General features: G+C 43.1%; 2 protein-coding genes and 1 pseudogene across 7 annotated transcripts in view; 1 reads left to right on the top strand and 2 right to left on the bottom strand.

Moving 5' to 3' along the window:
• Arid4b (AT-rich interaction domain 4B) overlaps positions 1-510 on the bottom strand; it is a 121,411-nt gene extending 120,901 nt beyond the window's left edge. For 4 of the 5 annotated variants that reach the window (XM_055603904.1, XM_055603907.1, XM_055603908.1 and 1 more), the window contains exon 1: positions 271-510. The gene's annotated coding sequence lies outside the window, so the exon portion shown is untranslated. Of the gene's footprint in view, positions 1-107 lie in introns of all 5 variants that reach the window. The other variant, XM_055603905.1, reaches the window with a different exon arrangement.
• A 391-nt stretch (positions 511-901) lies between these two features.
• Ggps1 (geranylgeranyl diphosphate synthase 1) lies at positions 902-11,289 on the top strand. 2 transcript variants are annotated; one of them, XM_055603981.1, is made up of 4 exons: positions 902-1,094; positions 7,523-7,615; positions 9,648-9,718; positions 10,408-11,289. In XM_055603981.1, exons 2-4 carry the CDS (start codon positions 7,546-7,548, stop codon positions 11,167-11,169), a joined length of 903 nt encoding a protein of 300 aa, XP_055459956.1. In that variant the 5' UTR covers positions 902-1,094; positions 7,523-7,545; the 3' UTR covers positions 11,170-11,289. The 2 variants fall into 2 exon arrangements, with proteins under 2 accessions (XP_055459956.1, XP_055459957.1); XM_055603982.1 differs by lacking the exon at positions 902-1,094 and adding an exon at positions 1,160-1,790.
• Positions 11,290-14,026: 2,737 nt separating this feature from the next.
• LOC129674046 (aurora kinase C-like) overlaps positions 14,027-27,163 on the bottom strand; it is a 16,284-nt pseudogene continuing 3,147 nt past the window's right edge.

Raw genomic sequence — 27,163 nt, 5'->3', positions numbered from 1 at the left:
GGCCCCCGCGGCAAGCGCCGGCTCGGCCCCCGTGGCCATCTGCCCCGCTGCGCGGCCCGGCCCGAAGCTTCCCCCCCACCGCCGCCCGCGGAAAAGAATGCCCCTACCTCCCGGCGCAGACGAGGTGGGAGCCCTGCGGCCGGAGTCCCCCGCTCCGCCTCCCCCCCAACACCAGCAGGCCCGGGGAGGAGATGGCGAAGAAGCTGCGGGTCCGCCGGCGCTCGGGGCTCGGGCTCCGGCTCCTCCTCCTCCCGTGGCGGCGACTGGTACCTTTGTTTGGCGGCCGCTCCGGCTCCCTCGCGGGGGGAGGGGGGCGAAGAAAAATCCCTCCCGGACGGAGCTCCGGGCCCCGGTCTCGCTGCCCTCCCGTGGACCGTGGCGGCCGACCTTCTGCAGCTCCCTCCGGGCAGAGGTCCAGGCGGTGGCCGTCGCGGCGGCAAGCTGCGGCTCGAGACTCTCCCTCCGCTCCGGCGCCCGAGCTCCTCACTCCGGACTCGACTGACGGGCAAACATCGCTTCCCCCCACCCCGGCCCCCCTTTCCCTTCTCCCCTCCCCTCGGTTCTTTTCCCCTCCCCTACCTCTTTCCCCGGATGGCTCCCAGATGACCTACGATTGGCCAGGATTCTTTGGGGCCCGCCTCTTCCAAGTTTCTATTGGTTTGAGCGATGCAAACAACGACGCCATTTTCCCACCAGTTCTATGGAAACAGAAAGTTATGCCTCAATGCTTCCTGGGGACTGTAGTCCTGTCTCCCATGCCTCTAGGCAAAACTCTTGGACATTAGAACTACCAAGTCCGAAATGCCCCTTGCCTGCGTTCGACGGGAGCGGGGAGGGAAAGGGGGCGCGGCCATAAGGCTGAGGGGCGGTGGCATACGACGCCTGCGCAGTGTGACAGGGATGGCGTATTTTCTTGCACCGAGTAATGCGGCGTCGCTGGCCGCCGAGGAGGGCGGAGATTTCTGTAGTGAAGTAGGGGGAGGGCCCCAAGGAGGCTTCGGGAAGAGTCGCGGTCCGAACTACAAAGTGAGAAGTTGATGTCGGTACTGCTAGGCTTGGAGCGGCGGCTGGAAGGCTGAGATCATCGTGGAACCGTGAGCAGCGGAGCGGCGGCAGGGGGGAACCCGGATGGGGAGCGGGGGAGGGGGCGGTACTGAGGAGGAAGAAGAAAGGTGGGAGAGGACCCGGATGCTCACCGGCTCGGGGTGACTGGCGGCCGGGTGCTGGGACGCGGGGGAAGCCGAGGGCCACCGTTGCAGTGCAGGGAGGAAGCCCGCCTGCGAGCTTTTTACACCAACGCCGCTTGGAGCCCTTTTTCTCTCAGAGCCGTCATTCGTGAAAGGTTCTTGCTGTGCGCACCACAACTGCGCTCCTCTCCTCGGTGGCCTGTATCTGTTCAGCTCAATCCAGAGCCTGCCTATTAAAAAAAAAAAAAAAAAAAGAGAAATATTTTGCATGAAACTTCAATATTTGTATGCGTGTTGATGTGCTGATTTCATCCTCGCGAGTGTTAGGAGAAGCGTTCATTCAGTCCTCATGCGGAAAGACGGTATGGACCTTGTGCAACTTCCTGAACCCAAGTCTGGTCAGACAAAGTGAAGAGTGATAGGAAGAAGTGAATTAGAGCTTTGGCTTAGGGAGATGTAGATAATGCTTTCCTGAGGGAGTGACGAGAGGGCTTGGCTCAAGAAGCCGGCAGGAAGACTAAGGGAAGAGCCTAAAAGAAAAGACAGCTCAGAGAGAATGTGTTGAAGACACATTTCAAGTACGAAGAACTGAGGCCCAGAGAGGTGAGTGAGGAAGGCTGATGACGGAATTTTGATGCAGCACTCTGGAAACAGAAGCAGGAAGATTACTTGTAGTTGTAAGACAGCCTAGACTACACAGACGACCCTGTCTCCAGAAGAAAAAAAATAAAAATCAAAAGTTTTAATCTGGTCCAACGGCCCAGTGAATGATAGGATATGTTGGATTCCCAACTTTAATTGCTAAAATGATAACTCACCCAAAAGAAGAGGAGGAGCTTAGCGTTCTGCTAAGCCTAGCGTTGTGGTGCTGACAAATCATAAGGCCAGCCCCGTTTATAGAATGAGTTCCAGGCTAGCCTGGGCCACACAAACCCTGTGTCAGGAAAAAGAAAATAGAGGACAATCAAGCTGCTGCAATAAATAACCCTTTTGCATAAATATTCACTAATCTACTCTTTGAACAAACTTCTAACAGTTTCTCAGTTTTGAAAGTGGGAAAACGGGATCAGACTCACACTGAGGTATTCTGTAGTGATTCCGCATGAAATTAACCGAGTTCATAGTATTTCTACATTCAAGTCTAGTGCATGAAAAGCTGAAAATTCTAACTCTGATAATTGACAGTCCTGAGTTAAAAAAAATTTTTTTCAAGAGTATATAGAACTCTTAAACTTCTTTACACTCTTAAGAAAATGTACATAACAGATTGACTCTCAGTAGTTGCACACATTGAAGTTCCCATTTTTCCCCAACACTGAGAATACTAAATGTAAATATTTTCTGGGAAAAGAACATTGAGTGCATCAGAATTGTTAAAATATGAGTGAGCAAAGGAAATATGTTTAATTCATCACTAGTAGAAAAATATTAAAGTTTTTAAAACTTCAGAATTTAAAGGACTCTTAATTTCTGTGCAAAAGTCACCTGCTATTAACCCAGAGGCAAATTTTTGAAAGGTGACCTTATTATTTTAAGTTAGGTTAAATATATTTTCCAGGATGCAGACAAGATAGCAGCCTGCTTCTTTTTTTTTTAATTAAATTTTTATTTTTTTAATATTAGTTAACATTTTATAGCAGCCTGCTTCTTGCTGCCACCCTAATTGACTTCGATGGCTGTTCACTGGTTTTAAAAGAAGACTGTATAAAAGGCGCTTTGGAGACTCCAGGACTTAGCTTTATAGAGAATCATGAGCAAGTGCAAGCCTTTGGACTTCACCCAAAATGAAAAGAAAAAGAACAGTTATTTTTTATCGTACTTTTAATCCTCTTCCCAAAATGAGCTGTTGCTAACATTGTCTCCTTCCTTCTTTGCATCTTCTTTATCTAACCTCTAAGAACAGAGTAGCATGTCCAGCATTATTAACTGTAATCCTACCCCTCCAGAGGCCAAAGCAGGGAGATGAAGAGTCCAAGACAGCCCAGACTCCATAGGGAGTTCCAGGCCAATCTTTTTTTTTTTTTTTTTTTCAGGCCAATCTAAATAGAATACATAGCAAATCCCTGTCTCAGGGAAGAAAAAAAATGTTACTAAGTTGGTATTTGAAATATTTCAAAGTATTTTTATGAACGTTCTTTTCCTTATGTACTTAATATTAACTGCCGGTCCAGGCTAATGTAGAACTTTCCCTTCGGAAGTGAGGGATTGAGACAAGTCATGTAGCCCAAGCTGGCCCTGAACTCCTGATCCTTCTCCCCACTTCCACTGTGGTATTACAGACATATACTACCACATTTGGCTAGAAATTGTCTACTTAGGGTGTCTCTCTCTGAATTTGTATTGCTGAACTGTTTATTTTGGTGGTTTGCTGATTTGTTTTTAATGTACATTTGGCATATATTATTAAAAAATTAACTACCAAAAATTAGACTCTTTAAGCTGGAAAAATGGCCCAATAGGTAAAGTGCTTGCTGCGAAGTCATGAGGACCCAAGTTCATCCCTACCATACATAGCTAGATATGATTGTACACACCTGTAATCCCAGCAATGGGGAAACAAAGACTGGAGGATCCCTGAGGCTTACTAGCCAGCAAAACGAGCAAACTCTGGGTTCAGTGAAAGGCCCTATTTCAAAAAATAAGCTAGGAAGAAATTAAAGAAAATAACCAATGTCATTCTCAAGGTTCCACATACCCCACTGTGATGGTTTGAATGAGAATGCCCCCCCAAAGGCTCATATTTGAATGCTTGCCGGTAGTTGGTAGAACTGTTTGGGGAAGGATCAGGAGGTGTGGGCTTATTGGAGGAGGTGTGCTGGGGGCAGGCTTTGAGGTTTCAAAGGCTCCTGCCATTCTTGGCTAGCTCTCTGCCCCAGGCTTAGGAATAAGATGTTAAGCTCTGAGCTACTGCTCTCATGCCAGGTGTGCCTGCCTGCTCGCTTCCAACCATGATGATGGTCACGGACTCACCATCTGAAACTCTAAGCAAGCCTCCAATTAAATGTTTGCTTTTATAAATTGCCTTAGTCATACATCGTGACGTGGTGGTGGTGGTTTTGTTGGTGATTTTGTTTGTTTTTTTGAGACAGGGTCTCTAGACATATCCCTGACTGTCTTAGAACTCACTGTGCAGACCTCACTAGCTTCAAACCCGCAGAGATTCCCCTGCCTCTGCCTCTCCTTCTGCCTCTGTTTCTCAAGTACAGAGAGTAAAGGCATGCGCCACCATACCCAACTGTTCATAGTGTTTCTTTACAGCAGTAAAGCAGTAACTAAAACAACCACACACACAAAATTAAAGGAATGAATACTTTTTTTTTTTTTTTTAAGTATGCTTTTCACTGGCCATGGTGGTATACATGTAATCCTGGCACTAGGAGGCTAAGAAAGATTGTTCATTCTAAGCCAGTCTGAACTGCATTGGAAAATCCTGCTTCAAATTTTAAAAAAGTGTGTGTGTGTGTGTGTGTGTGTGTGTGTGTGTGTGTGTGTGTTCAATCCTAAAAAGCAACCTGAACAACAATAAAGACAGCACTTTCATTCCTTGATTTCCATTTACTATCTGTCTTCAATAAAGAGCTACCAACTGAGGGTACAGGAGAGATGGCTCAGTCAGCAAAACATCTATGAAGCATAAGGAGCCAATTTCCCCATGGAAAAGCCAAGTTCCACACCCCACCCCCATTATTAACCTCAACACTAGACTGGACCAAAACAAGCATATTCCAGGAATTTGTTGGCCAGCCAGTCTAGCTAAATTGTCAAGGCCTGGGTTCAGCAGTGGATCCTGTCTCAAATATAAGGTAAAAAAAAAAAAAAATGAGGGCTAGTTGTGGTAGCACACATGAGTAGGATTTGCTGCAGGAGGACCACAAGTTCGAGGCCAGCCTGGACTACACACTTTTTGATCACTTTTTGAGGGGGGAGCAGCCTGACCAGGCCACAGAGAAAGACCATGAAAGACAGCCCTGATGGGACCTGATAGGCTAGGGTCAGATGGTAGGGGAGGAGGTCCTCCCCTGTCAGTGGACTGGGGAAGGGAAATGAAAAGAGATGAGGGAAGGAGGGCAGAATGGGAAGAAGACGAGAGTGGGGGCTACAGTTGGGATACAAAGTGAATAAATTGCAATAAATAAATTATATTAAAAAAAATGATTGAGGAAGACCCAAGTTGTTATATAGCCTCTATGCATTCATGTATCACACACGTGAATGCATGTACACATAAACATTTTATATTGCAGGTATTTGTTGTGTATGTGTGTGAGCACCAACATGCCACAATGCTTGTGTGGAGGTCAGGATAGCTTTCAGCTCTGCATTCTCTCTCTCTCTATTTCTCTCTCTGTGTCTCTCTGTCTCTCCCTCAACTTTGTGTATAGAGTCAGCAAATGGCTCTGGGTAAGGGTTTAACCATCAAGTCTGACAACCTGAGTTGTTCAGTCCATGGGATTCGTATGATGGAAGAGAACTGATTTCCTGTTCTGGAGCCTGTAAAGTTGGTAACGCTAACCATCATAGGTGTGTTCCAATTCTAAAACCTGTGCCATGCAGCTCTTTGACCGGCACTAACCATGAAATACTATTATGTAATCATATCTTACTTGGTTTTATATTTATATATACACTATGAATCCATGAAAGGTTATTAGAAGAGGGTTTGTGATCCTAAAGATCCTAGCAATGATCCCCAAAGAAAATACAACTCATAACACCTAAAGCTTGCCACAAGTGTCATAGTTACTAGAAAAATGGGGCCTCTAAGGAGAAAAGTGGATACAAGCAAAGACACAGAAGAGAAACAAAAACAGTAAAGGAGGGTCCTGCAAAGCCCATGGTTGAAGCAGGGCAAGGTGGCATGCTCTGTAGTCCTGGTAGTTGGGAGTAGAGGCAGAAGAATCAGGAGTTCAAGGCTAGCTGAGGCAACATATATCTTGTTTCAAAAAAGACATACTTACATGCCACAGTTTATATTCTAGGAAGTATTGAAGTAAATGCAAAATTCAAAATAATGAAGCACTAATTAAATAATTGCATTCAAGTTAGTATGCATCTTAAAAACAATCTCTGAAATTTATTGATTTGAGAAAAATGTTCTACACAAATTACAAAGCACACCTATCTTAATTTGTAATCATTATAGAAATGTCTGAGGCTGGAGCGATGGCTCAATGGTTAGGAGCACTAACTGCTCTTCCAGAGGACCTGGGTTCAATTCCCACCACTCACACGGCAGCTCACAAGTGTGTGTAATCCCAAAATCTGACACCCTTACACAGACATTCATCCAGGCAAAATGTCAATGCAGTAAATAAGATTAAAAAGAAGAGGAAGAAAAAGACATTATTAGCCAGGTGTGGTGGTGCACACCTATAATCCCAGCACTCAGGGAGGCAGAGGCAGGAGGATCTTGGTGAGTTTGAAGCCAGCCCGGTCTACAAAGCAAGTCCAGGATAGCCAAGACTAACAGAGAAACCATGTCTCGAAAAAAACTATTTAAAAATAATAATAATAATAATAACCTAGAAGTGTATGGTTTTGTGAATTTATTTTGGCATTTATTTGATGTCAAAATTTTTTCTTTATGATTAACTAGGAAAGCTTACTGTAAGCTATCTAAGGAAACTACTTAAAAATCAACTGAACAGTCTTATCAGTGTGATCAGTGGAATGAAGAAATTTGAGGTATAATTTATATGCCACCCATCCAAAGTGCATATATAGTTCAAGGTGGGTTTAGTGCTTAAACCCATAATTTTAAGGCCATCTTGGGCACCATAGTCAGGCCTTCCATGTTAGGACAAAGCTCTTCACTTACAATGGTGCCTGTTTGTAACTTCAGCACCGAAAACCCTGTGGCAAGATGATCACAGTTTGAGGCCAGCTGGGCTACAATGTAAGACCTTCTTCCACAACTTATTACAGTTTGATTGCAATTTAATAGCTTTTAATCTATTTGCAGCATGCAGCCATCACCACATCCTAATAACGTTTTGATCCTATACATGCACACACATGGGACACCTTCATTATTCATTAGTGGCACTTGGTCCTTGTTTTTTCTGAGCCAAAAATCACTAACCTGCTTTCCCATCTGTGTAGATCGCCAGATTCAGAACATTTCCTATAAATAGGATCATACAGCCTGTTCTTTTGTGGCTGGCTCCTTTTGCTTTACATAATGTTTTCAAGGTTTTATACATGTAATGTTTTGCTATATAAATAAAATTTAAAGTTTGACATTCTAAAAACACCTTGATAAAAATTCCTTTGCAAGCTAACACTTAAGGATAATTTGGTTCATGAGATCATTTTTATATTTCTCTTTTTAACAGGTCAACTTTGAAATTTATAAAACATGGAGAAGACTCAAGAGAAAGCTGAAAGAATTCTTCTAGAACCCTATAGGTACTTACTCCAATTACCAGGTAACAAACAGTTCAGTTATTATTCATATAGCATAGTTTTCGAGTAGTGGTCATTTAAATGTTAGCAACAGGAAAGATTAAACTTAAATGGTTCTTGAGACCTTTCTATTTGAAGTGATAACATTATAAGAGGAATTATTCAAATAACTATATAATGAAATGTTTCTGTTTTATTGAGACAGGGTCTCATTAATTCAGGCCTGGGCTAGCCGAGAACTCAAATGTGTAGCTCAGGCTGGCCTGGAATTTGTGGTGAACCTCCTGCCTCTGCTGGAATTACAGGTGTGCTCTGGTCAATCCTAAAAACTTATTCCTTTCTTTTATTTCCTTTCTTTAACTATGTGTCTGTGGAAGGGTGTGTACACAGGAGGGTGTGTACACGAGTACAGGTGCCTGTGGTCAGAAGAGAGTGTTAGATCCTCCGGAGTTAGAATCACAGCCAGTTAGGAGCCACATGGTGTGGGTGCTAGGAACCAAGCCCAGGTCTTCTATAGGACTTTAACTCTTAACTCATTCTTAATCCCTGAGCCATCTGTCCAGCCCAACTCTTTTTTTTTTCTTTTATTAATTTATTTAGTGGGAATGTATGTGGTGCTCAGAGGATCCTGGGGATGGAAATTCAAGTCATTACGCTTGGCTCTAAGCATTTTACCCCTGAAACTTAACAACTAAACTTTTTTTTTTTCCCTTGAGTCAGAATCTTGCTGACCTTGAACTCACAGAGATCCATCTCCTCCTGTCTTCCAAATGCTGGGATTAAAAGTGTGTAGCCACTACACCCAGACGAAACCCAACTTTTTTTTTCCCTTTTTAAGTTCTATGTATATGGAGGTTTTGGCTCTGTGCGTACATGTGTATGTGTGTGTGTATGCCTAATTCCTGAGGAGGCCCATAGAGGGGGTTAGTTCTCGTAGGAGCAGAGTTACAGTTTTGAGCCACCAGAACTGTGTGTGTGCTGAGAATCAAACCTGAAACTTGTAGGCGAGCGGCCAGTGCTCTTCACCACTGAGCCATCTCTCCGGCCTCAGAAACTTAACTTTTGTATAACTATTTTCTTGAGGCCTGTTCTGAATTCACAGGATTAGAAGCTCATACGATGTTTTTACTAAATGAACTGCTTGTGATTTTTAACTACCACTGCTTTATGTTTTTAATTTAACTTCTACTGCCAACTACCACCTAAAGACCTTTCTCAAGGTTTCCATGTGAAAGAGAAAATGCTACTGAAAAACTAGTGGCCCTGGTCAACACAAAGACTAGTGGTCCTTGTTTAAACTTAGGATGTATAAAATGAAGTTGTCCTGGTCTCTAAAACCTTAATTTAAAGGAATAATTTAAAGATTTTTTTTTATTTGTATTTTTTTCAGTGACAGGGTTGCCCTGTGTAGTTCTAGCTGTCCTAGAACTTACTTTGTTGTCCAGGCTGGCCTTGAACTCCCAGAGATCTGCCTGCCTCCGCCACCCAATTGCTGGAATTAAAGGCTTGCACCACCACCACCTGGCATAATGACAGGTAATTTTGTGAGGAAATTCATTGGCAAAATACTTAAAGTTTTTTTTATGACAGATAGTACTCATTGTCCCTGAACAGAAAATAAAGAGATTAAAGTATATTTCTTTAAAAATGCCCCTTCTACCCCCAATTCAATGATACAGGTTAAAACTAAAACCCACTGGAGTGTTTAGACTTTCTTGTGGGTCCTCATTTTAGAAAGCTTTGGTTTTTGTTTTTAATTGTGTGTATATGTGTGGTAGGGATGGGAAGTATGTGCACAGTGATCACAGTGTGACCAGTTTTGAAGCAGGTTTTTCAGTTTTTCTTATAATCACGTTTTAGAAGCCAGTGAGCTGGCTTAGCTTGACACCAAACCAGAGATCTGACTCCATCATCAGGATGTACTCCTGGAAGTTGTCTTCTGACCTGCACAAGTGCACTGTGGCGTGCGCACACTCACACAATTAAGTAAGTGTTTTTAAAAATCATTTCTTAAGTAAAATAATGTTTTTGTGGTATTCTGTGTTTTAATTGCAGGTAAACAGGTGAGAACCAAACTTTCACAGGCATTTAATCACTGGCTGAAAGTTCCAGAAGACAAACTACAGGTATCTAGGCAGTCTGATTGCTTCTCTGTTCTGTTCCAGCGGGGATCACATCCTGGGCTTTAAGCATGCTGGCTGGGTGTTCTGCCACTGAGCCATATCCCCAACCCTTAGGCAATTCTGATCTCATTCTTCTTCCACATTTAATCACCAAAGAATTAGTAGGTGTCCCATAAAAATACTCCAAGATCCTTCTTCTGTTAATGCTTCTGCAATCTTATATATCAAGATTGTTAAATATCTGTTAGTTGTAAAATCTTAAGATACTGATACTTGGTACTATCATCAAGTACAAATTGTTTTGGCCAAGCATGGTGGTGTACATGTGGAATCCCAGCACTTAGGAACTGGCCACACAGGTAGACTATGTCTCAACAACAACAACAAATCTAGACAGGAGAGATGGCTCTGATGTTAATTAAGAGCATGTACTGCTTTTGCAGAAGACCTAAATTCAATTCCCAGAACCCACACCAAGTGCCACAAGGTGCATGTAACTGTTACAGCCTCGGGGATCTGATGTCTCTGACCTCCACAGGCACCTTCACTGACATGCACATATCCCACACCGACTCATACACAATATTTGTTTGTCTTTGTTTGTATGTCTGTTTGTATGTTTTTGTTGGTACCCCTTTGTGTGTGTGTATGTCTTACTGGAATTTTCTTTCTCTTTGGTTGCTTTTCTCTAGATTATCATTGAAGTGACTGAAATGTTGCATAATGCCAGCTTACTCATAGATGATATTGAAGACAGTTCAAAGCTCCGACGTGGCTTTCCAGTAGCACACAGCATCTATGGAATCCCATCCGTCATTAACTCTGCCAATTATGTCTATTTCCTTGGCCTAGAGAAAGTCTTAACACTTGATCATCCAGATGCAGTGAAGCTTTTTACACGCCAGCTTTTGGAACTCCATAGGGGACAAGGCCTAGATATTTACTGGAGGGACACCTACACTTGTCCCACTGAGGAAGAATATAAAGCCATGGTGTTGCAGAAGACAGGTGGATTGTTTGGATTAGCAGTAGGTCTCATGCAGCTGTTCTCTGATTACAAAGAAGATCTAAAGCCCCTGCTCGACACACTTGGGCTCTTTTTCCAGATTAGAGATGATTATGCTAATCTACATTCCAAAGAATACAGTGAAAACAAAAGTTTCTGTGAAGACCTGACAGAAGGAAAGTTCTCATTCCCCACTATTCATGCCATTTGGTCAAGGCCAGAAAGCACCCAGGTACAAAACATCCTGCGCCAGAGAACAGAAAATATAGACATTAAAAAGTACTGTGTGCAGTACCTGGAGGACGTAGGTTCTTTTGAATATACCCGACATACTCTCAGAGAGCTTGAAGCTAAAGCCTACAAACAAATTGAGGCCTGTGGCGGGAACCCTGCACTAGTGGCTTTAATCGAGCATTTAAGTAAGATGTTCACAGAAGAAAATGAATAATGTTAGCCGTTCTTGATTAGACTCGATAGCTTATTTCAGTTGAAAATGAGGAGTGGCTTCTTCCTATTTATCTTTTTAAGTACTAGACTCCAAAAACTGAGTAAATGAGGCTGATGTGTATGAAGGTGTTTTCTTTTTTTACATTTTCTTTTTTTTTTTTCTTTTAAGATTTATTTATTTATTTTATTATGTATACAGTGTTCTGTCTGCATGTATGCCTCTGTACACCAGAAGAGGGCACCAGATCTCACTATAGATGGCTGTGAGCCACCATATGGTTGCTGGGAATTGAACTCAGGACCTTTGGAAGAAAAGCCAGTGCTCTTAACCTCTGAGCCATGTCTCCAGCCCGAATGTGTTTTCTTATCACAATTCCTTTGCATAAAAATACAAAACTGAGGGCTGGAGAGATGGCTCAGCTGTTAAGAGGCTGCTCTTCCAGAGAACCCAGGTTCAATTTCCAGTGCCCACAGAGAAGTTTACCACTGTCCACTACTCCAATTCCAGATGATCTTCTAGCCTTTGCAGCCACCAGGCACACACAAGGCATACGTGTACACAAAGCACTCATACACATTTATTTTTTAATTTTTTAAAAAAACAAAAAAAAAATTGAAAGGATCAGCAATCACACATTACAGGTCATAAAATGTCACTAAATGTGACCATCTCTCCCTACTACCCCAAATGTTCTGGGTTTGCCAATAAAAAAGACTTATCTTCCCAAAAAACTTTCTGCTTCCTAACTATAGGATTTAGAGGGGCCTCAGTTCTTTGGTGAGAGTTAAAAACAGACTTCTTGGACAGGTCTCTAGCTAACTGGCCTAAAGACCCTAAATGGTATAGCTAAGAGTACCTTGGTTTTGTGTCTCTGAAAAGACAGAATGAAATGGACTCTTCTATCTTGACACCCCACAAATTCTTGCTTTTGGCCAAGGAGGCTCCACTTAGTTCACATCCTGATCCCAGTAATCTCAGAAATCCAGAGGTAGAGTCAGGAAGATGGAAGTTCAAGGTTATGCTCAGCTTAGTGAGTTTGAGGCCAGTCCTGGCTATATGAAACTTTACCTCAAACACCTTTTTGTATTTATTTATTTTTTAATCTTGAGACAGTTTTCACTACACAGTTTTAGCTGGCCTCTGCCTCCTGAGTGCTAGGATCAAAGGTGCCTCCCACCATGCCTGGCAAGGAATGTGTAAGTCAGTTTATTTCCTTGCCTAATTAAATTAATTTTGGCCTGGTGCTAGTTCATGATTCTTCTGTCATTCTTGTCTTGCTTTTATCAGTAACAAATGCTAAACAGTGAGTTGATGTTTTTTTAGAGTCATTTTATCTTTCCAGTAATCAAAATCCCACTCTTTACCTAGTCTGTGGTAACAACTGTTAATTAAGAGGAGACCCAGGGGCCTGGAGAGATGGCTCATCAGTTAAGAGCATTGGTTGCCCTTTCAAATGACCCTGGTTCAATTCCCCACACCCACAAGGCAGCTCACAAGTGTATGTAACTCCAGCTCCAGGGGATCTAACACCCTCACAGAGATGCACCTGTAAGCAAAATACCAGTGTACAGAAAGAATTATCAGAAGAGACCAAGATCATGAGTAGCTCAGTACATTTAATAAAATTATTTTATCCACTTCGACTTGTGCTACAATAATGCTTTTCCTGCCTAAAAATATCTTGAGATACCCTCTTAGATGTTGGATTTTGCTCCGTCAGAAACATTTTAAGCAATGTAAAATACTTAATTTTCTAATTTATGCAGCTTCAGAAAAACATTAATTTTTCATGCCAACCTCCAAGAATAAAAGTCAGTTGTTTTGCCATAAATCGCTTGACTCAGCAAAATCCTTTTTTATTTCTTTGAGATAGGTCTGGCTTTGTTGTCTAAACTATTGTTGACTTCATTATCATCCTTCAGCCTCTGGATTCCAGTCCAGCACCTGACTTTAGCAAGATCCTAATCTATCCACTCTGCTCTTCCACTATGGTGTCTTCCGCTTTCCTTCCTCCACTCTCTAACATCTGCCCCCTCCTCACTCCACCTTGGGAGAGCTTGAGATCTCCTGCCAGATCTGAATGGATCCAGCCAGCTACCTTCTTCTGCTTCCTGTGTCACTGGGTGCTGCTGGGAATGTTTTCCTGGCTGCTGCTGTAGCCACTACCACCCTGTTAGGCAGCCTCCACTCCTGGGCAACCTGTGTTATTTGTCTCTTCCTTTCCTAACAGAAAAGGAGGTACCTCACCCAGCAATCTAATGTCCTCTTATCTTTTTCCATTCTCCACCTATCATAAATGGAGTCTCCTAACTTTCTTCAAATCTTTTACGTAAAGTCTGCCTTCAAGTAGTCTGCCTTTCATTTCAAAAAAATAAAAATAAAAAATAAATGTAAACCAGATGAGGTGGCACATGCCTATAAATTTAGCACTTAGGGGCAATGGAGATCAAAAGTTGAGGGGTTTTATAGGCTATGTAGTAGGCTGGGACTAACCTGGGTTTTCTAAGAGTTTGCCCTGCAGCTTTAGACTAGACTTGCGCTCAAGAGCCCTTTTCCTCCCACTCCTGAGGGCCTTGCCCCATCCCAGGCTGTAATCCTCTGGGATTATCCTGTGAATCATTTTAAATCAAGTGCTAAGAGAAAGGGGAAAGAAATTTATATTTACACATTTTAATATTAAATCAGTTTTAGCTAGCATCGTGAAAAAAGCAAGCAAAACAGATGAGATAACAAACATAAACTCATAGGGATAGAGGCAGACAGGGCTGACCATGAAGCCAGCATCCCAAGAGAGTGCTCCCGGCCCCAGGGGTGCTTCAGGACCTGGCCTAGGCTCAGCCACTTTGAGAGATGGCACCTAAGAAGCCAGCCACTCTGAGAGATGGCACCTAAGAAGCTTGGCGATCAAGTCCTGGGACCTGATGTGGAGGAAAGCCCAGATCCACCTTGAGGACGCATCTGTATGTCTCACTGTGAGTGCTGCTCTTGAAGAGTGAAGCTCCCGCCAGCAGCTCAGAGCAGAGCTCCCGGTTTATCACAGACCCACCTTCTCATTCTCTCATCAGTCATTTCCGGAGGCCAGTAGTCCAGTGTCCCACACATCGTCTTTTTCCTGAGAGAGGGGATGCGCACAGACCAACCAAAGTGTGCAATCCTCACCTCGCCCCTGAGGCCCAGCAAGAGATTCTCTAGCTTGATGTTCCTGAGGTAGGTAGGTCAAGCGTCCACCAACTCCTTCATTATCGTGGCTGGGCACTGCTCAACTAGTTTCTCTGAAGCTCCTCAGAGAGCTTGCCCTGTGGAGCATAGTCCACAGGGTAATTAAGTACACCCAGTGAGCATCATGGAAATAGTTGTACAAGCATAGGATATTTGGGTGTTGTAGGTGCACCTGGATCTCCGCTTTCCTGCGAAGCTGGTGCTCCAATCCCTCCTCTGTCTGAGACTTGAAGAGGACCTTCAGGACCACAGTGAAATGCTTTTCCTTTTGCTGAGCCAGGTACACATTCCCAGATTTCTCCTCTTCAAAGTCACTGATAGTGAAATGCCTCCTGGTTGAGGTTGGCTGGGCTCCTGATCGGTAGCAGTAAACCACTCTAAGATCTGCACTGAAGCTGTTTCTAGGACGGATCTGGCCCGCGACCAGCAGATTCCAGCTGTTAACTATTGGTTATCTTTGTCATATTTACACACCTTTAATCCCAGCACTCAAGTGGCAGAGGCATGCATATCTCTATGATCTGGTCTACATGGAGAATTCCAGGCCATAGTGAGACCCTTTCTCAATTAAAAAAAAAAAAAAAAAAAGTTTCAAATATTGAAAAAGGCTCAAAACAATGGGCCCTACAGTAGTGTGAGTTCATATGTAATATAATTGCCATTATACTTCCTCAACCCAACAACCCCACTTGGCTAACTGCAGACTCATTCTACTCAATTCATCATTTTTTTATTTACATTTTTCAATATGTTGAGAGTTAGCTGTAAGGTGAAGGCATTGTTTTGCACTGTGCTACTTGGTTAAAAATACAAAACCCAGTGCAGTAGTTCATGCCTGTAATCCCAGTGCTCAGGGAGGCAGAGGCAGGTGGATCGCTGTGAGTTTGAGGCCAGTCTGGTCTGCAAAGAGAGTCCAGGACAGCCAAGGCTACACAGGGAAACCTGGTTTCAAAAAATAAATAGATAAATAATATCAGTTATACAAATTTCAATGTTAACATACTAGTTCAAGTCAGCCATGTACAGTATTTCCTAACAGTTAATGGACACTGACACAGAAATTCCTGGGAAATATTTTTCATGCTTTTTTTTAATGTAATTATGTTTGTTTATTATATAGCTCATGCTGGCCTAGAATTTGAACTTGATATGTAGACCTGAACTCAACTCAAAGATCTGCCTGCCTCTTTGTCCAAAGCACAGAGGGATTAAAGGCATGTACCATCACTCCCAGAAAAGCCTATTTTTTATACAACACTACTTTAGAGGAATCACTGACTTTGTATTGTTTATCACTGTAGTTCAAGAGAAAGCTGTATCTGAGGAAATAACCCATGAAGCAAGGTTGTTGGACCTCTGTTGAGTGTCTTAGTCACTGTTCTGTTGGGAAGAGACACCATGGCCAAGGCAATTCTTACAAAAGAAAGCATTTAACTTGGTGACTGGATGATAGTTTCAGTTAGTCCGTTTTCAGCATGGCGGGAACATGGTGACATTCTTGGCACTGGAGCAGTAGCTGAGAACTACATCCTGTTCTGCAAGCAGCAAGTAGAGTCTGGGTCTGGCATGAGGTTCTGAAACCTCAAAGCCCACCCATAGTGACACTATTCCTCCCCCCCCCCATACACACACAAGGCCACACCTCCAACCCCTTCTAAATATTCAGTTAGTACTCAGAAACATGAACCTAGACAGTCTTTCATACTCAACCACCACAGTGAGGTAGTTGACTGCTAATGCTAAGCAGTTAGAAAATGTGTAAGTCTTACTGAAACTTGCCCAGTTGCTTAGTAGAAATTGTAAACCCGGAATAAACATTTCTGGAGAGTTTTTAAGGAGATTTTGGCTTTATTGAGTATTCTAAAAAGATAATCAGTACTTTTTAAGAAAGTAATGGAGTGTTTTTTAAACCTAACAGGTTAAGTTGGTTAACTGTAAAAAACTAGACATACAAAATGGAGTGAAGAGACTAGACAAACCTATAGTGCCACCACTAAGGCTGAGGGAAGAGCATCATGAGTTCAAGAGCAGTCTGGCCTCCATAAGGAGTTGGACTGCAGCTGGGCTGCATACACAGACCTTTGTCTCAAAAACAAACAAACAAACAAGAAAATCATGGGCTGGAGAGATGGCTCAGAGGTTAAGAGCGCTTCTAGAGGTCCTCAGTTCAATTCCCAGCAACCACATGGTGGCTCACAACCATCTGAAATGAAATCTGGTGCCCTCTTCTGGCATGCAGGTGTACATGCAAACACACATTGTACACATAGTAAATAAATAAATCTTTTTTTTTTTTTAAATTACGAGTTAAGGAAGCACGGGGTTATTGAAATAAGACATGCATTTGAAACACAAAGGAATTCAAAGAGACCCAGACTTTCTGATAAGTTTTATGAAAACGGGTTTGTGGTTTGATAAAAGTATAAATGTGGACAAAGATGGCTCAGTTTGTCAAGTGCTTACAGCATAAACATGAGGATCTGAGTTTTGATCCTCAGCATCCACATAGAGTCCGATTACAGGGTGTACCCTGTAATCTCAGTGCTGCGGAGGCAGAGGCAGGTAGATACCTTGGATACTCTGGCAAGCCATTCTAAGTGAACCTGTGAGTTCCAAGTCAGTGAGAGGCCCTAACTGAAAAAAACAATGTGAAAAACTACTGAGGAGAACATGGGTATCCATATGCTCACACATACACATGCACACAGTTAGAAACATGTATGCACACAAAAGTATGAGCATTTCATTAATTTACTGATGCCTGAAGCTTCACCAGTGACAATTTGAAAAGTATATTGCAGGTGAGCAATAAATAAAAGGATAGCATTCAGTAAGTGGTTAGTAGAGTCTGGGGAGGTGGCTCAGCAGTTAAGAACTCCTGCTCTTGCAGAGGGCCTGGGTTCAGTTCCCAGCGCCGCACGGTAGTATGTGCACAGGTACATGTGCACAAATATATGTGGACATGTGAAGGTTGCAAGGCAATATCAAGTAACTTACTTGATCACTTTGTTGTTGTTGTGGTTTTATACAGGGTCTCACTGTGTAGCTCTGGCTGTCCTGGACCACTCTGCATCGACTATGCTGACCTCAAACTCACAGAGATTCACCTGCCTCTTGACTGCCTTGATCATGCTTTTCTTTTTTAATTGTTTTATTTGTCATTAGAGTGTGTGGAGGTGCCAGTGTGTGCATGCCCACACAACACGTGTGTGGAGGTTAGAGGACAGCTTTTGGAAGGCAGTTCTCTCCTCCCACCACAGGTTCCCAGGGTCGGACTTCAGTCATCAGATGTACTAAGCAGTTCTGCCCTCTGAGCCATCTGGTGAGCCCCAGACTTATTTTTTGACACAGTGTCTTCCACTGAAACTGGAGCTCTAGGGACCTGCCATCTCCACCTCCTAGCACTCAGTGTTTACATGGGTGCTGGGATCTGAACTCACACCCTTCTGCCTGTGTGGCAGGCACTTTACCACGACCCAGCCCTCTGCCATCTAATTTTTATTTATCGCTTCTTTGATGCAAAACAAAAGTCTTGATCCAAAGGAGGTAGAGGTAATCTGTCTATTCTGAGCCAAATATGAGTGTCCATTCCCCAGTAACACCGAATCGGATTACCCTGAATGGCGTGGTCCTGTGACCGAGGTTCCATAAATGTAAAAAGCATTTTTTGTTAGGTTTATTTTATCTAGCGTGTATGTGTTGCGGCATGCATGTGGAGGCCAGGAAATGGCTCACACAACTTGTAGGCATCTCTCCTTCTAGCATGTGGGTCCTTGGGACTGAACTCAGGGTCAGTGGCAAGTAACTGTGCTGAGCCTGCTCATTGCCCAGTTTTATAAACTTTCATAGAGAACAAAAGAAAGTCATGAATCAGTGAATTTCCCAAATGTGTTCTTCCAGACACAGAGTAGGTTACAGCAGCAGCAGGAGGATCCTGTGGGATCCAGGTGCTACTTTGTAACATCCTTAACTTTACTGTTGGTCAGAGCCGGTGCCCTGCAAGTTCAACAGTGCATTCCAGGTGGGTTGAGTGGCACATACTTATAACCCCAGTATTTCAAAGACAAAACCAGGACTACTGTTGAGTTTGAGGCCAGCATGTACTGTATAGCAAGGGCAAAGTCAGCCTGGGCTATATAGTGAGACCCTGTCACTTAAGAACTGAAACAAAATATGCATTCCACAAGTTTTACCTAGTAGTCACAGAAATGTTAAGTCACATGTAGAGGATGGTAGTAGATGGTTATCAGTGGCTCTGAACATAGCCAGAGCTCTTTTGGCTCTCGATTTGCAACAGTTCCACAATCACCAATGTTCTGGCTAGTCTACCAGTCTGAAGGTTCTCCAGCACAGATATTCCTTCTTCAAATACTTCCATCCACAGCTGGATCTTTCCTCTGTGTCAGTCAGCACTTCAGCTGTCACCTCTGAGTCCCTATCCCCGTACTGAAGTTGGTTGCCTTTCCCCCATCCTGTCACCAACTATTTTATTGCTTTTGACTTAATCTGAAATGACCTTATGTGTGTGACTGATGCATCATCCCACACACACTTGTTTTAACGTACGGGGTATTGTGATTTTGCCTGCCTTGTGTGTTATAGCTCTGAGGGAAAAGGTGTCCTGACAGCCAGGGGCCAAGGAAGACCACAAAGTCATACCACGCAGCAAACCTCACACTAGAAATTCATTGGGAGGGTGGCTGCCTCTGCTCGGGAGGGAAGCAGCAAAGAACTGAGCAGAACCAGGATTTATACAGGGCTTCTTGTGGGTGGGGGAGCTTGAAGGGTGGCCTGAAGGGTGGCCTGAAGGGTGGCCTGAGATTGGAAGGAGTTTGTGGTCCAATCTTGGGGCTTTTTTAATGTAGGGTAAGCCCCAGCCGCTCTCCTGTTTTGAGGGACCAGGAACTGCTGTTAGGGACAGGGTGGGGAGGGAGGGAAAGTCTTAGCTGCTGATGCCTTAAGGAACTTACAGTCCCCCTTTTTTGTTTACTATTGATAAATAATCATGGGTCATGAAAAGTGGCAATGTCGTCATTAGACTATTTCCTGCTGAATGGGAGCATCAAAGTCCTTGGAGCAAGCTTGATCTTTATCATCAGGGTAAATCAGGAGTTGCAGGCCTCTGACTCTGTACCTAGAGGGTCGATACTCCTCGCAACTGATTCAAAGTTTGATTAGAAATATTTCGTATCTGTTGCTGAAGAAATCTAGAAAAGAATTTTATAAGGCAGGATGTGACTATTAGGATTAAGAAAAGGTAGAGAAGGGATTTAAGAAGGGTAGTATCCAATTCCATATTGGACTGTCAGTGATCCACGGCCAGAGGTATCAAGCTATTTCTTATATCTTTGAGATCTGTTTGGAATTGTATTATCTTTTACTATACCCAACTGGTTGACATAAAAGCAATATTCTTCTTTAAGGAAGAGACAACGACCACCTGTCTCTCTACTATTAGTAAATATAATCCTTGCCAATTTTGTAGCCAACGAGTCTCCCTTGGCCCTGGAAAATAAGGATGGTCTGAGCCACCCATTAGAAATCTTAGATGAACTGAGGTGAAAACTGATGGTAAATATCTACGGAAGTAGTCAGTTCCGCTGTTGAGATGATTATACCCAGGACTGCAAGAAAAGGTACAAAGAAATGCTTGTTTGTCATGCTGTGATGCTTGCTATAAACGCTGTGATAGAAACCAGCAAGAGTTCTTTGCTGGGTACCATCCCGAGTTTTGAAAAAAAAGGTCCACCAGAGCTCAAGCTTCAGACCACACAGCAGGTTGGCAGCAGTAAACTTGAGTGCCAGAGAGAATGGAGACATTGTGAATGTTTGGGCATAGGGGCCTTGTTATAGTACGAAGCGTTATGGTATTTTTGTAATCTTTAGAATCCATTGTGCCCACAAAGCATGTTCCTGAGGAGTTAAAGCAGTTTGTGATACTGAAGAAAGAGATGTGGGAGAGATAAGGGGTGACAGTGATATTTGGCTTAGAGCAATTAACAACTGGCAAGGTGAGAGAGTCTAATAAGCCACTTGGTGAGGCCACAGTGGAGGTCTTGAATTTGACCCAGGAGGGACACACAACCAACATTCTCCAAAGCAGTCAGGCAGAGTACTGTTGAATAGCTGATATGCAAAGATTAAGGTCTGAAACGAGATGTTGTGAAAGGGAAGTGGGATCAATATCATCTAAGAGGGGTGATATTAGGAACATAAGGACCTAAGGAGAATTGGACCACTTCTTTTATTGTGTCTATACCCAGCAGTTGAGAAAATATGGTGTGTACCCTCTATATTTTGGTCGTGCCTGATGGGCAACTGTGATAAATGCTATAGTGAAGTTTACCAATGACCCTGTCTCCCATCTGGGGTGTTATGGATCCTTAATTAGGATATAAAATATCCCCCCGTTCTGCATAAAATGTAGAACATCTTCCTGAGTATGCATCATGTCTCTTACAGGACTAGTAAGGGCAGCCTCCTTAAGTTTCTGCCCAATGTTGACAGGAATCTCGAGTTTGATCATAAAGAAAGCAAGCATAGTGGACAGGTGTTTTAGAAATTGATGCGGGTGTTAGGGGGATAAGTGTCTCCTTTTGGTACCTGGTCTGAAGAGTAGTCTTCAGACCCTACCATGCACATGGTCTGGTTGAATCAATGAGTATAGGTTTATTGAAATTAAAGCTTTTTTTTATGTCAACTGTAGCTCCCAAATAAAGAACATGGAGACCTGTCACATTTAGGAGTAAGCTTCAAGCACCATAACAGAGCAGATACTGACATATTCTAACCTGGCTAAGCTAGTCTAGCTACTTCTCAGCCACAAGCCCTGTTGCCTGTCCTCTAGTCTCTCCCTGGCAGCTCCTGCTCCATCTTTGTCCCCATGAAGACTCCCTCCTGGTGCCCTCTCCCTAATGGCATGGTGACCTTCTTCCCCTCCTCTCTCTCTTTCTTTCCTTCTTTCTCTCTCTCTCTCTCTCTCTCTCTCTCTCTCTATTTCTCTATCTCTCTCTCTCACTTTCTCTCTCCCCCACCTTGGGACCCCTAGACTGGGCATGGAAGTCCCACTTACTGACTCCTCTGCCCAATCATAGGCTCTTCAGCTTCTTTATTAACCAATCATCAGAGATAACTGGGGAGTAATTTTTACACAACATTGAGACAGGAGATTCCTCAGTAGCAATGACAAGACCAGAATCTGTTAGCATTTAGCTCACAGCTCGTTCAGCAAGTAACAATCGAATATACAGAGACATACCTTAATACAGTGTGAGCGAAGGTCAGCTCTACAAGGTTTCCTCAACCTTTTACATCTTAATATAGCAATAGCATAGAAGGGAAAAGAAGTCTGAACCATTTTTTCATGACCTTAAAACACTTTGGTTTTCACATCCTCTACCTAACCAGAGATATGAGTAGTTCTTACTGAGAGCAACCATTGAAAGCAAGTTCCTTTCAAACCATTTGATCTGTTTTGTTTAGCTTTCCTCTCGCTCTGCTCTCTCTGCCACAGTCCGGTGACTTGCCTGACACAGAACAGACATTATGGAGAAAACCTTTAAATAAACATGCTTGGGTCTATAGGAGGGGTCAACCTAACCCAGTCCCAGAGCCAGCTATCCAGGAAAGCAGACCAACTCTAATACTATCCATTGGAATCCCTGCCAAACTGAGTCCAGTGACCAGAAAGCCCTGAGATAAATTCTGATCTCTGGCCCTCAAGGCCACCATGACAAGCTGTAATCTGCTACTCTGTGTTCCTGCAAACTTATTTTGAAAGTGTTTTATAAGGTGGGTGAGATGGCACATGCCTGTGATCCCAGCACTCAGGATGCAGAGGCAGACAGATCTCTGTGAGTTCGAGGCCAGCCAAGGCTATAGAGACACCCTGTCTTGGGTGGGGGGTGGGGAGAAGAAAAAGAAAAAGAATTTTATATAGTGCTGGGGATCTAACCCACAATTCTGTGTGTTAAACATTCAGCCAACTCCATCCTCAGCCCAATTTCTTTATTTCTGTGTGTATATTCCTATTTGTGTATGAGTATGCATGTGTGTGTATGTCATGGCAGGGGCCAATGGTAGGTATCCTTCCTCTACTGTTCTCCACGTTATCACCATTGCCATCAGCAGCAGCAGCATTTTGACAGTTCTAAGGATTAAACCAAAAGAGTCAGACTTGCAAGATTGGCACTGTTCTTCTGAGTTACAAACCCAGCCCTTGCACCTTGTCTTATTTTTTTTTTAATTTTATTTTATGTATGGGTGTTTTGCCTACGTGTGTGTGTGTGTGTGTGTGTGTGTGTGTGTGTGTGTCTCGTAAGTTTAGAAGACTGTGTCAGATCAGTCACCTGGAGCTGCAGTTACAGATGATGGTGAGCTTCCGTGTGCGTGCTCTTAGTTGCTGAGCCATCTCTCCAGCCCCCACCACCACCTTATTGTTCGAGATAAGGTCTCTCACCGACCCTGAGCACACTGTTTGTTAGGCTCACTGACCATCAAGCTCTGGGGATCCACCAGACTCCATCCCCCAGTTCTAGAGTTACAGATACAGACAGCATGCTTAGCTTTTCTGTGAGTACTGGATATCTGAACTCTTGCCCTCAAGCATTTACCCACTGATCTGACTCCCCGACATCTTCCCCTAGCACATATCTCTCCAGGACTGAATCTCTTTTACATTGCTAGGTCTCCATGACCTAAAAATAGCCTGATGCTAAACTAGCACTCACTAAATATTGACTAAATGAATGAATGATGGGACTCAAAATGGATTGTACTGTAAATATTTGATTTTTTTTTAAGTTTGAGCTCCCCCGTGCCGTGTTTTAAACAAACATCCCTGTGAGTCTGACATGGAGAAAGGAGGGCTGTGAACGCTGAGTAACCACCTCAGTGACGGAAGTCACTGCTGATGGCTGAGCAGATTTTTAGAAGGATGGAGGGAAGGCAGACGCCAGAGAGGTGGGGAAATGTTAAAGTAAGAAGGAAACAGAGAGGAAGAAACAGGTTGGAGGTCCAGTGAGTGGACTGAGATGGTTCTGTAAGTAATAGTGCTTGTTGCTAAGCCTGACAGCCTGAGATCCTCAAGCCCCACAAGTTGAAACGACTTCCAAAGGGTATCTTCTGACCTTCACACACGTCCTAACTCACAGGTGCCTGCGTGCACACACACACACACACACACACACATACGAGAGAGAGAGAGAGAAAGAGAGAGAGAGAGAGAGAGAGAAGGAGAGAGGGAGATAGGGAGGGAGGAGGAGAAGGAGGAGGAGGATCCAAATCCAAAGTGTATGTTCTGTGCAGTGGCTGAGGCCTTGGCTAGCACTCACAAGGCCCTGGATTCCATCCCTAGCTGTGACAGATGGTGGTAGAGAAGAAACAAGGAATTTGGTGGGACATAGGTAAGGGGTAAGGAGGAAGGTCTGGATCTGTGAAGCAACATACTCTGTGGAAGTCACACCTGTATTGAAAGTCCTTCAGACTGACTGACTGGAAGACCTGGGATGTTGTAGGTTGAAAGCCACATTATGTCAGGGTATCTTTAGTTTCCTCCCTTTGTTGCAGTACTGAAGATTGAACCTATAGCTTCCTGCTTTCTAGGCAAGCGCCATGCCACTGAAGTGTACCCACAGCCTTCTTTTTACATTTTATTTAAGACGTGTTTCATTAGGTTGTCCAGGCTGCCCTTAAACTTTCTATCTTCCAACATCAATCTTTCAAGATTACAAACCTGCACTAATTCTGGCCTTTTGTTCCTTTTGATAGTCATTTACTACCTCTGGCTTAACATTTTGGTTACTATTAGGTAAAACCTTGGAATGTATTGTTAAACTTAGCATATCATTGGCTTCTATCAAACTCTAAAGCTAAAGGTAGCATATAGAATTAGAGATGGCTCAGCAGTCAAGAGCACTGGCTGCTCTTGCAGAGAACCCAGGTTCAATTCCCAGCACCCATCTCACAGCTTACAACCATCTGTATCTCTAGTCCCAGGAGATCTGGTCCCAGGCTGTCTTCTGGCCTGAGGGCACTAGGTGTATAAGCGTTACACAAACACATGTAGGCAAAACACCCATACACAGAAATAAATTAAGTATTTTTAATTAAAAAAAAAAAAGAGGGAGACCTTTAGAGGGTTGGCAGTGGGAGGGGGTCTGGGCAAATAAAATTTTAAAACAGAGCTGGGTGTGGCAGTGCCTGTGTTTAATCCCAGCATTCAGAGGGCAGAGACAGGAGGATGTCTGTGAGTTCATGACCAGCCTATTCTACATAGTGAGGTTGAGAATATCCAGAAGTACATAGATATATCCTGTCTCAAAACAAACAGACCAAAACAAAACAAATGCAAAAAAAAAAAAACCAAAAAACAATAAAGATATTACAGAATTAGAGAAACCTGTCTTGAAAAAAAAAAGATAACATTTGAAATCTATAAACGAGACATCGCACCCCCCATTCTTTTGTGACCTATCTATCCAATGTCCTTGCCAAAGTATTTGGTAAATGTATTAATTTATGACCTTCATTTGTTCTGTAACTATAAAAGGGGATGTAACCTCTCACGGTAGGACATAAGTCAAGGTGATCTAAGTTCATGTTCTCAAATTATGGGCATTCGTACGTCACTTTTTTTTTAGGTTTATTTATTTATTATTTATACACTGTTCTGGCTGAATGTACGTCCACACACCAGAAGAGGACATCAAATCTCACTATAGATGGTTGTGAGCAACCATGTGGTTGCTGGGAATTAAACTCAGGACCTCCCAAGAACAGCCAGTGCTCTTAACCTCTGAGTCATCTCTCTAACCCCCATACATCACTTGCAAGAGATTATCCCTCACTCTCTTTGGAGCACTGTGTTTTGTATCAACAGTTTTGACAACCAACATGGAGCTTCATCTTCACTGGAGGAGTCCCCAGAAGCCATGGACCCTTTGTGTCCACTATCTGTGCTGCCTCCTTGAACAAATATTAATGAGTCCTTTCTTGAGCTCTTTGTTTTCCTTGATGATCCTATGGTTTATGCTGAGCTGGTTCTTTAATACTTTTAAAGATTTTACTTACATGTATGTATGTATGGTGTGCATGTGAGGGGGGAAGGGACAGAGGAAGACAGGAAGGGAGGCTGTCAGTTTGGGATCTGAACCTCATCGACGAGGTAAGGCTGCATTGCTTATTTAAAGGGTGAAAGCCACAATTAGCACACATGGGAGTGGGAGTGATGGGGGTCACAGTGGAACAGGGTAGTTATCTCTGACTCAAGTTATTACTATTATTATTATTTGCTATCTAGACAAGCAGTTCTAGCTGACCTTTAATTTGGTTGGTCCCAAGTAAAGTTTATGGTCAGGACCAGCTGCACTTATGGTTGGGGAAGTTCTGGGAACAACAAGGCCACAGAATATGCCGAACATAAATACAATTTTGCTCAACCTGACCTTGTACAGAGATTCTTTGTTCTGTATCAGCAGCAAGCTGAGGTGATGTGGCTGTAAGGCCTGAAACAGAAATGACTATAGTTATGCTACCCAAAAGGAGCAGGCCTCATCAACACCAAATGAAAGAAAATGGAGAGTTGTACAAGATTTTTAGTCTGCCCAACACCCTAACATGGCTATCTAATATTCCTCTAAATCCAGCCAATTTTTTTTAGTAATAGATCTTTGTAGTGTCTTTTGTAGTGTCAAACAGCCAATGTTTGTTCACTTCCACTTGAGAAGAACAATATACTTACATATGCACAATTTTAAGAGAGCTTTGGAAATGGTAACTAAAAATCCAAGTTTGGCTGGGTGTGGTGCCTCACAGTTGTAATTGAGAGGTGGAGGCAGAGAGATTTTTATGAGTTTGATGCAAATTTGATTTAACATCTGAAACCTGAAGTGACTGACCCATTTTGCTATAATGTGCTACTCAGTGTTCCCACCAATTTATTTTGAAAGTGTTCTTATGTATGACTTTGGTGTGTGTGTGACTATAACAATTTAAGTAATCGCTACCACAGTAACATGTCATTCAGGTGCAGCTCAATAAATGTTTCTGGGTCAAGGTCACTTGAATTTGGTTCAGAATAACCTATCTTTTTTCAAGAAGATGTTTTGTATCAATAATTCCTTGAAAAGTATGAAATAAAAATAAATGTGGAGATATTGGCATGTTGGTGCAAGCCTGTGATTTTAGCCCTTGGGAGACAAACGCAAGAGAAGGAGGAGTTCAAGGCCAATCTTGACTATGGCAAGTTTTGAGGCCAGCCTAGGATACGTAAGTCTGTCTCAAAACAAGCAGCAGCACCATCGTAGTGAAATGTTATCCCTGAAAACCTCTTACTTGAAGTTCTATATTTCTATTGGAGAATGGCCCAAATATTCCTAGTGGCTCAGATCCTCCAGCGGAGAATGGGATGTTCTGGTCCTGCTGATAGGATTTCAAACATGAAAGCTTCTGGAAGCTTATTTTATCGTTCATTAATCAACAACAGCAGATTCACTACAGGGTATCTCCCACTGCCAAGCAATAAAATAAAATAGGTTTGTCACACAGCTGTTACACAGCTCTTCTTTGGTTGCATTACAGTCTTCGTTTATTATTGTTTTTGTAGTTGTTAGCATATAGGTAGCCTGCCTCTAGCTTGCTTAGTAACCTGTGACATCATCAAATGTCCCCTGGCAGGGGCCTGGGATAAAAGGACCCTATCCTTACTCCCTTACTTCTCTCTCTCTCCTCTCTTACCCTCTCTGCTTTCCTTTCTCCCCCTTTCTCCTATGCTCTC

Source organism: Psammomys obesus, unplaced genomic scaffold (genome assembly GCF_907164565.1).
Source record: "Psammomys obesus unplaced genomic scaffold, mPsaObe1.curated_primary_1811, whole genome shotgun sequence".
Taxonomy (NCBI): Eukaryota; Metazoa; Chordata; class Mammalia; order Rodentia; family Muridae; genus Psammomys; species Psammomys obesus.
Note: the sequence above shows the minus strand (reverse complement) of the source record. Positions and strands in the feature narration are given on the sequence as shown.

Coding starts and splice junctions, on each gene's coding strand:
- Ggps1 (XM_055603981.1), top strand. CDS start 7,546: ATGGAGAAGACTCAAGAGAAAGCTGAAAGAATTCTTCTAGAACCCTAT. Junction 7,616..9,647: donor GTACTTACTCCAATTACCAG/GTAACAAACAGT, acceptor TTTTAATTGCAG/GTAAACAGGTGAGAACCAAA. Junction 9,719..10,407: donor TTCCAGAAGACAAACTACAG/GTATCTAGGCAG, acceptor GCTTTTCTCTAG/ATTATCATTGAAGTGACTGA.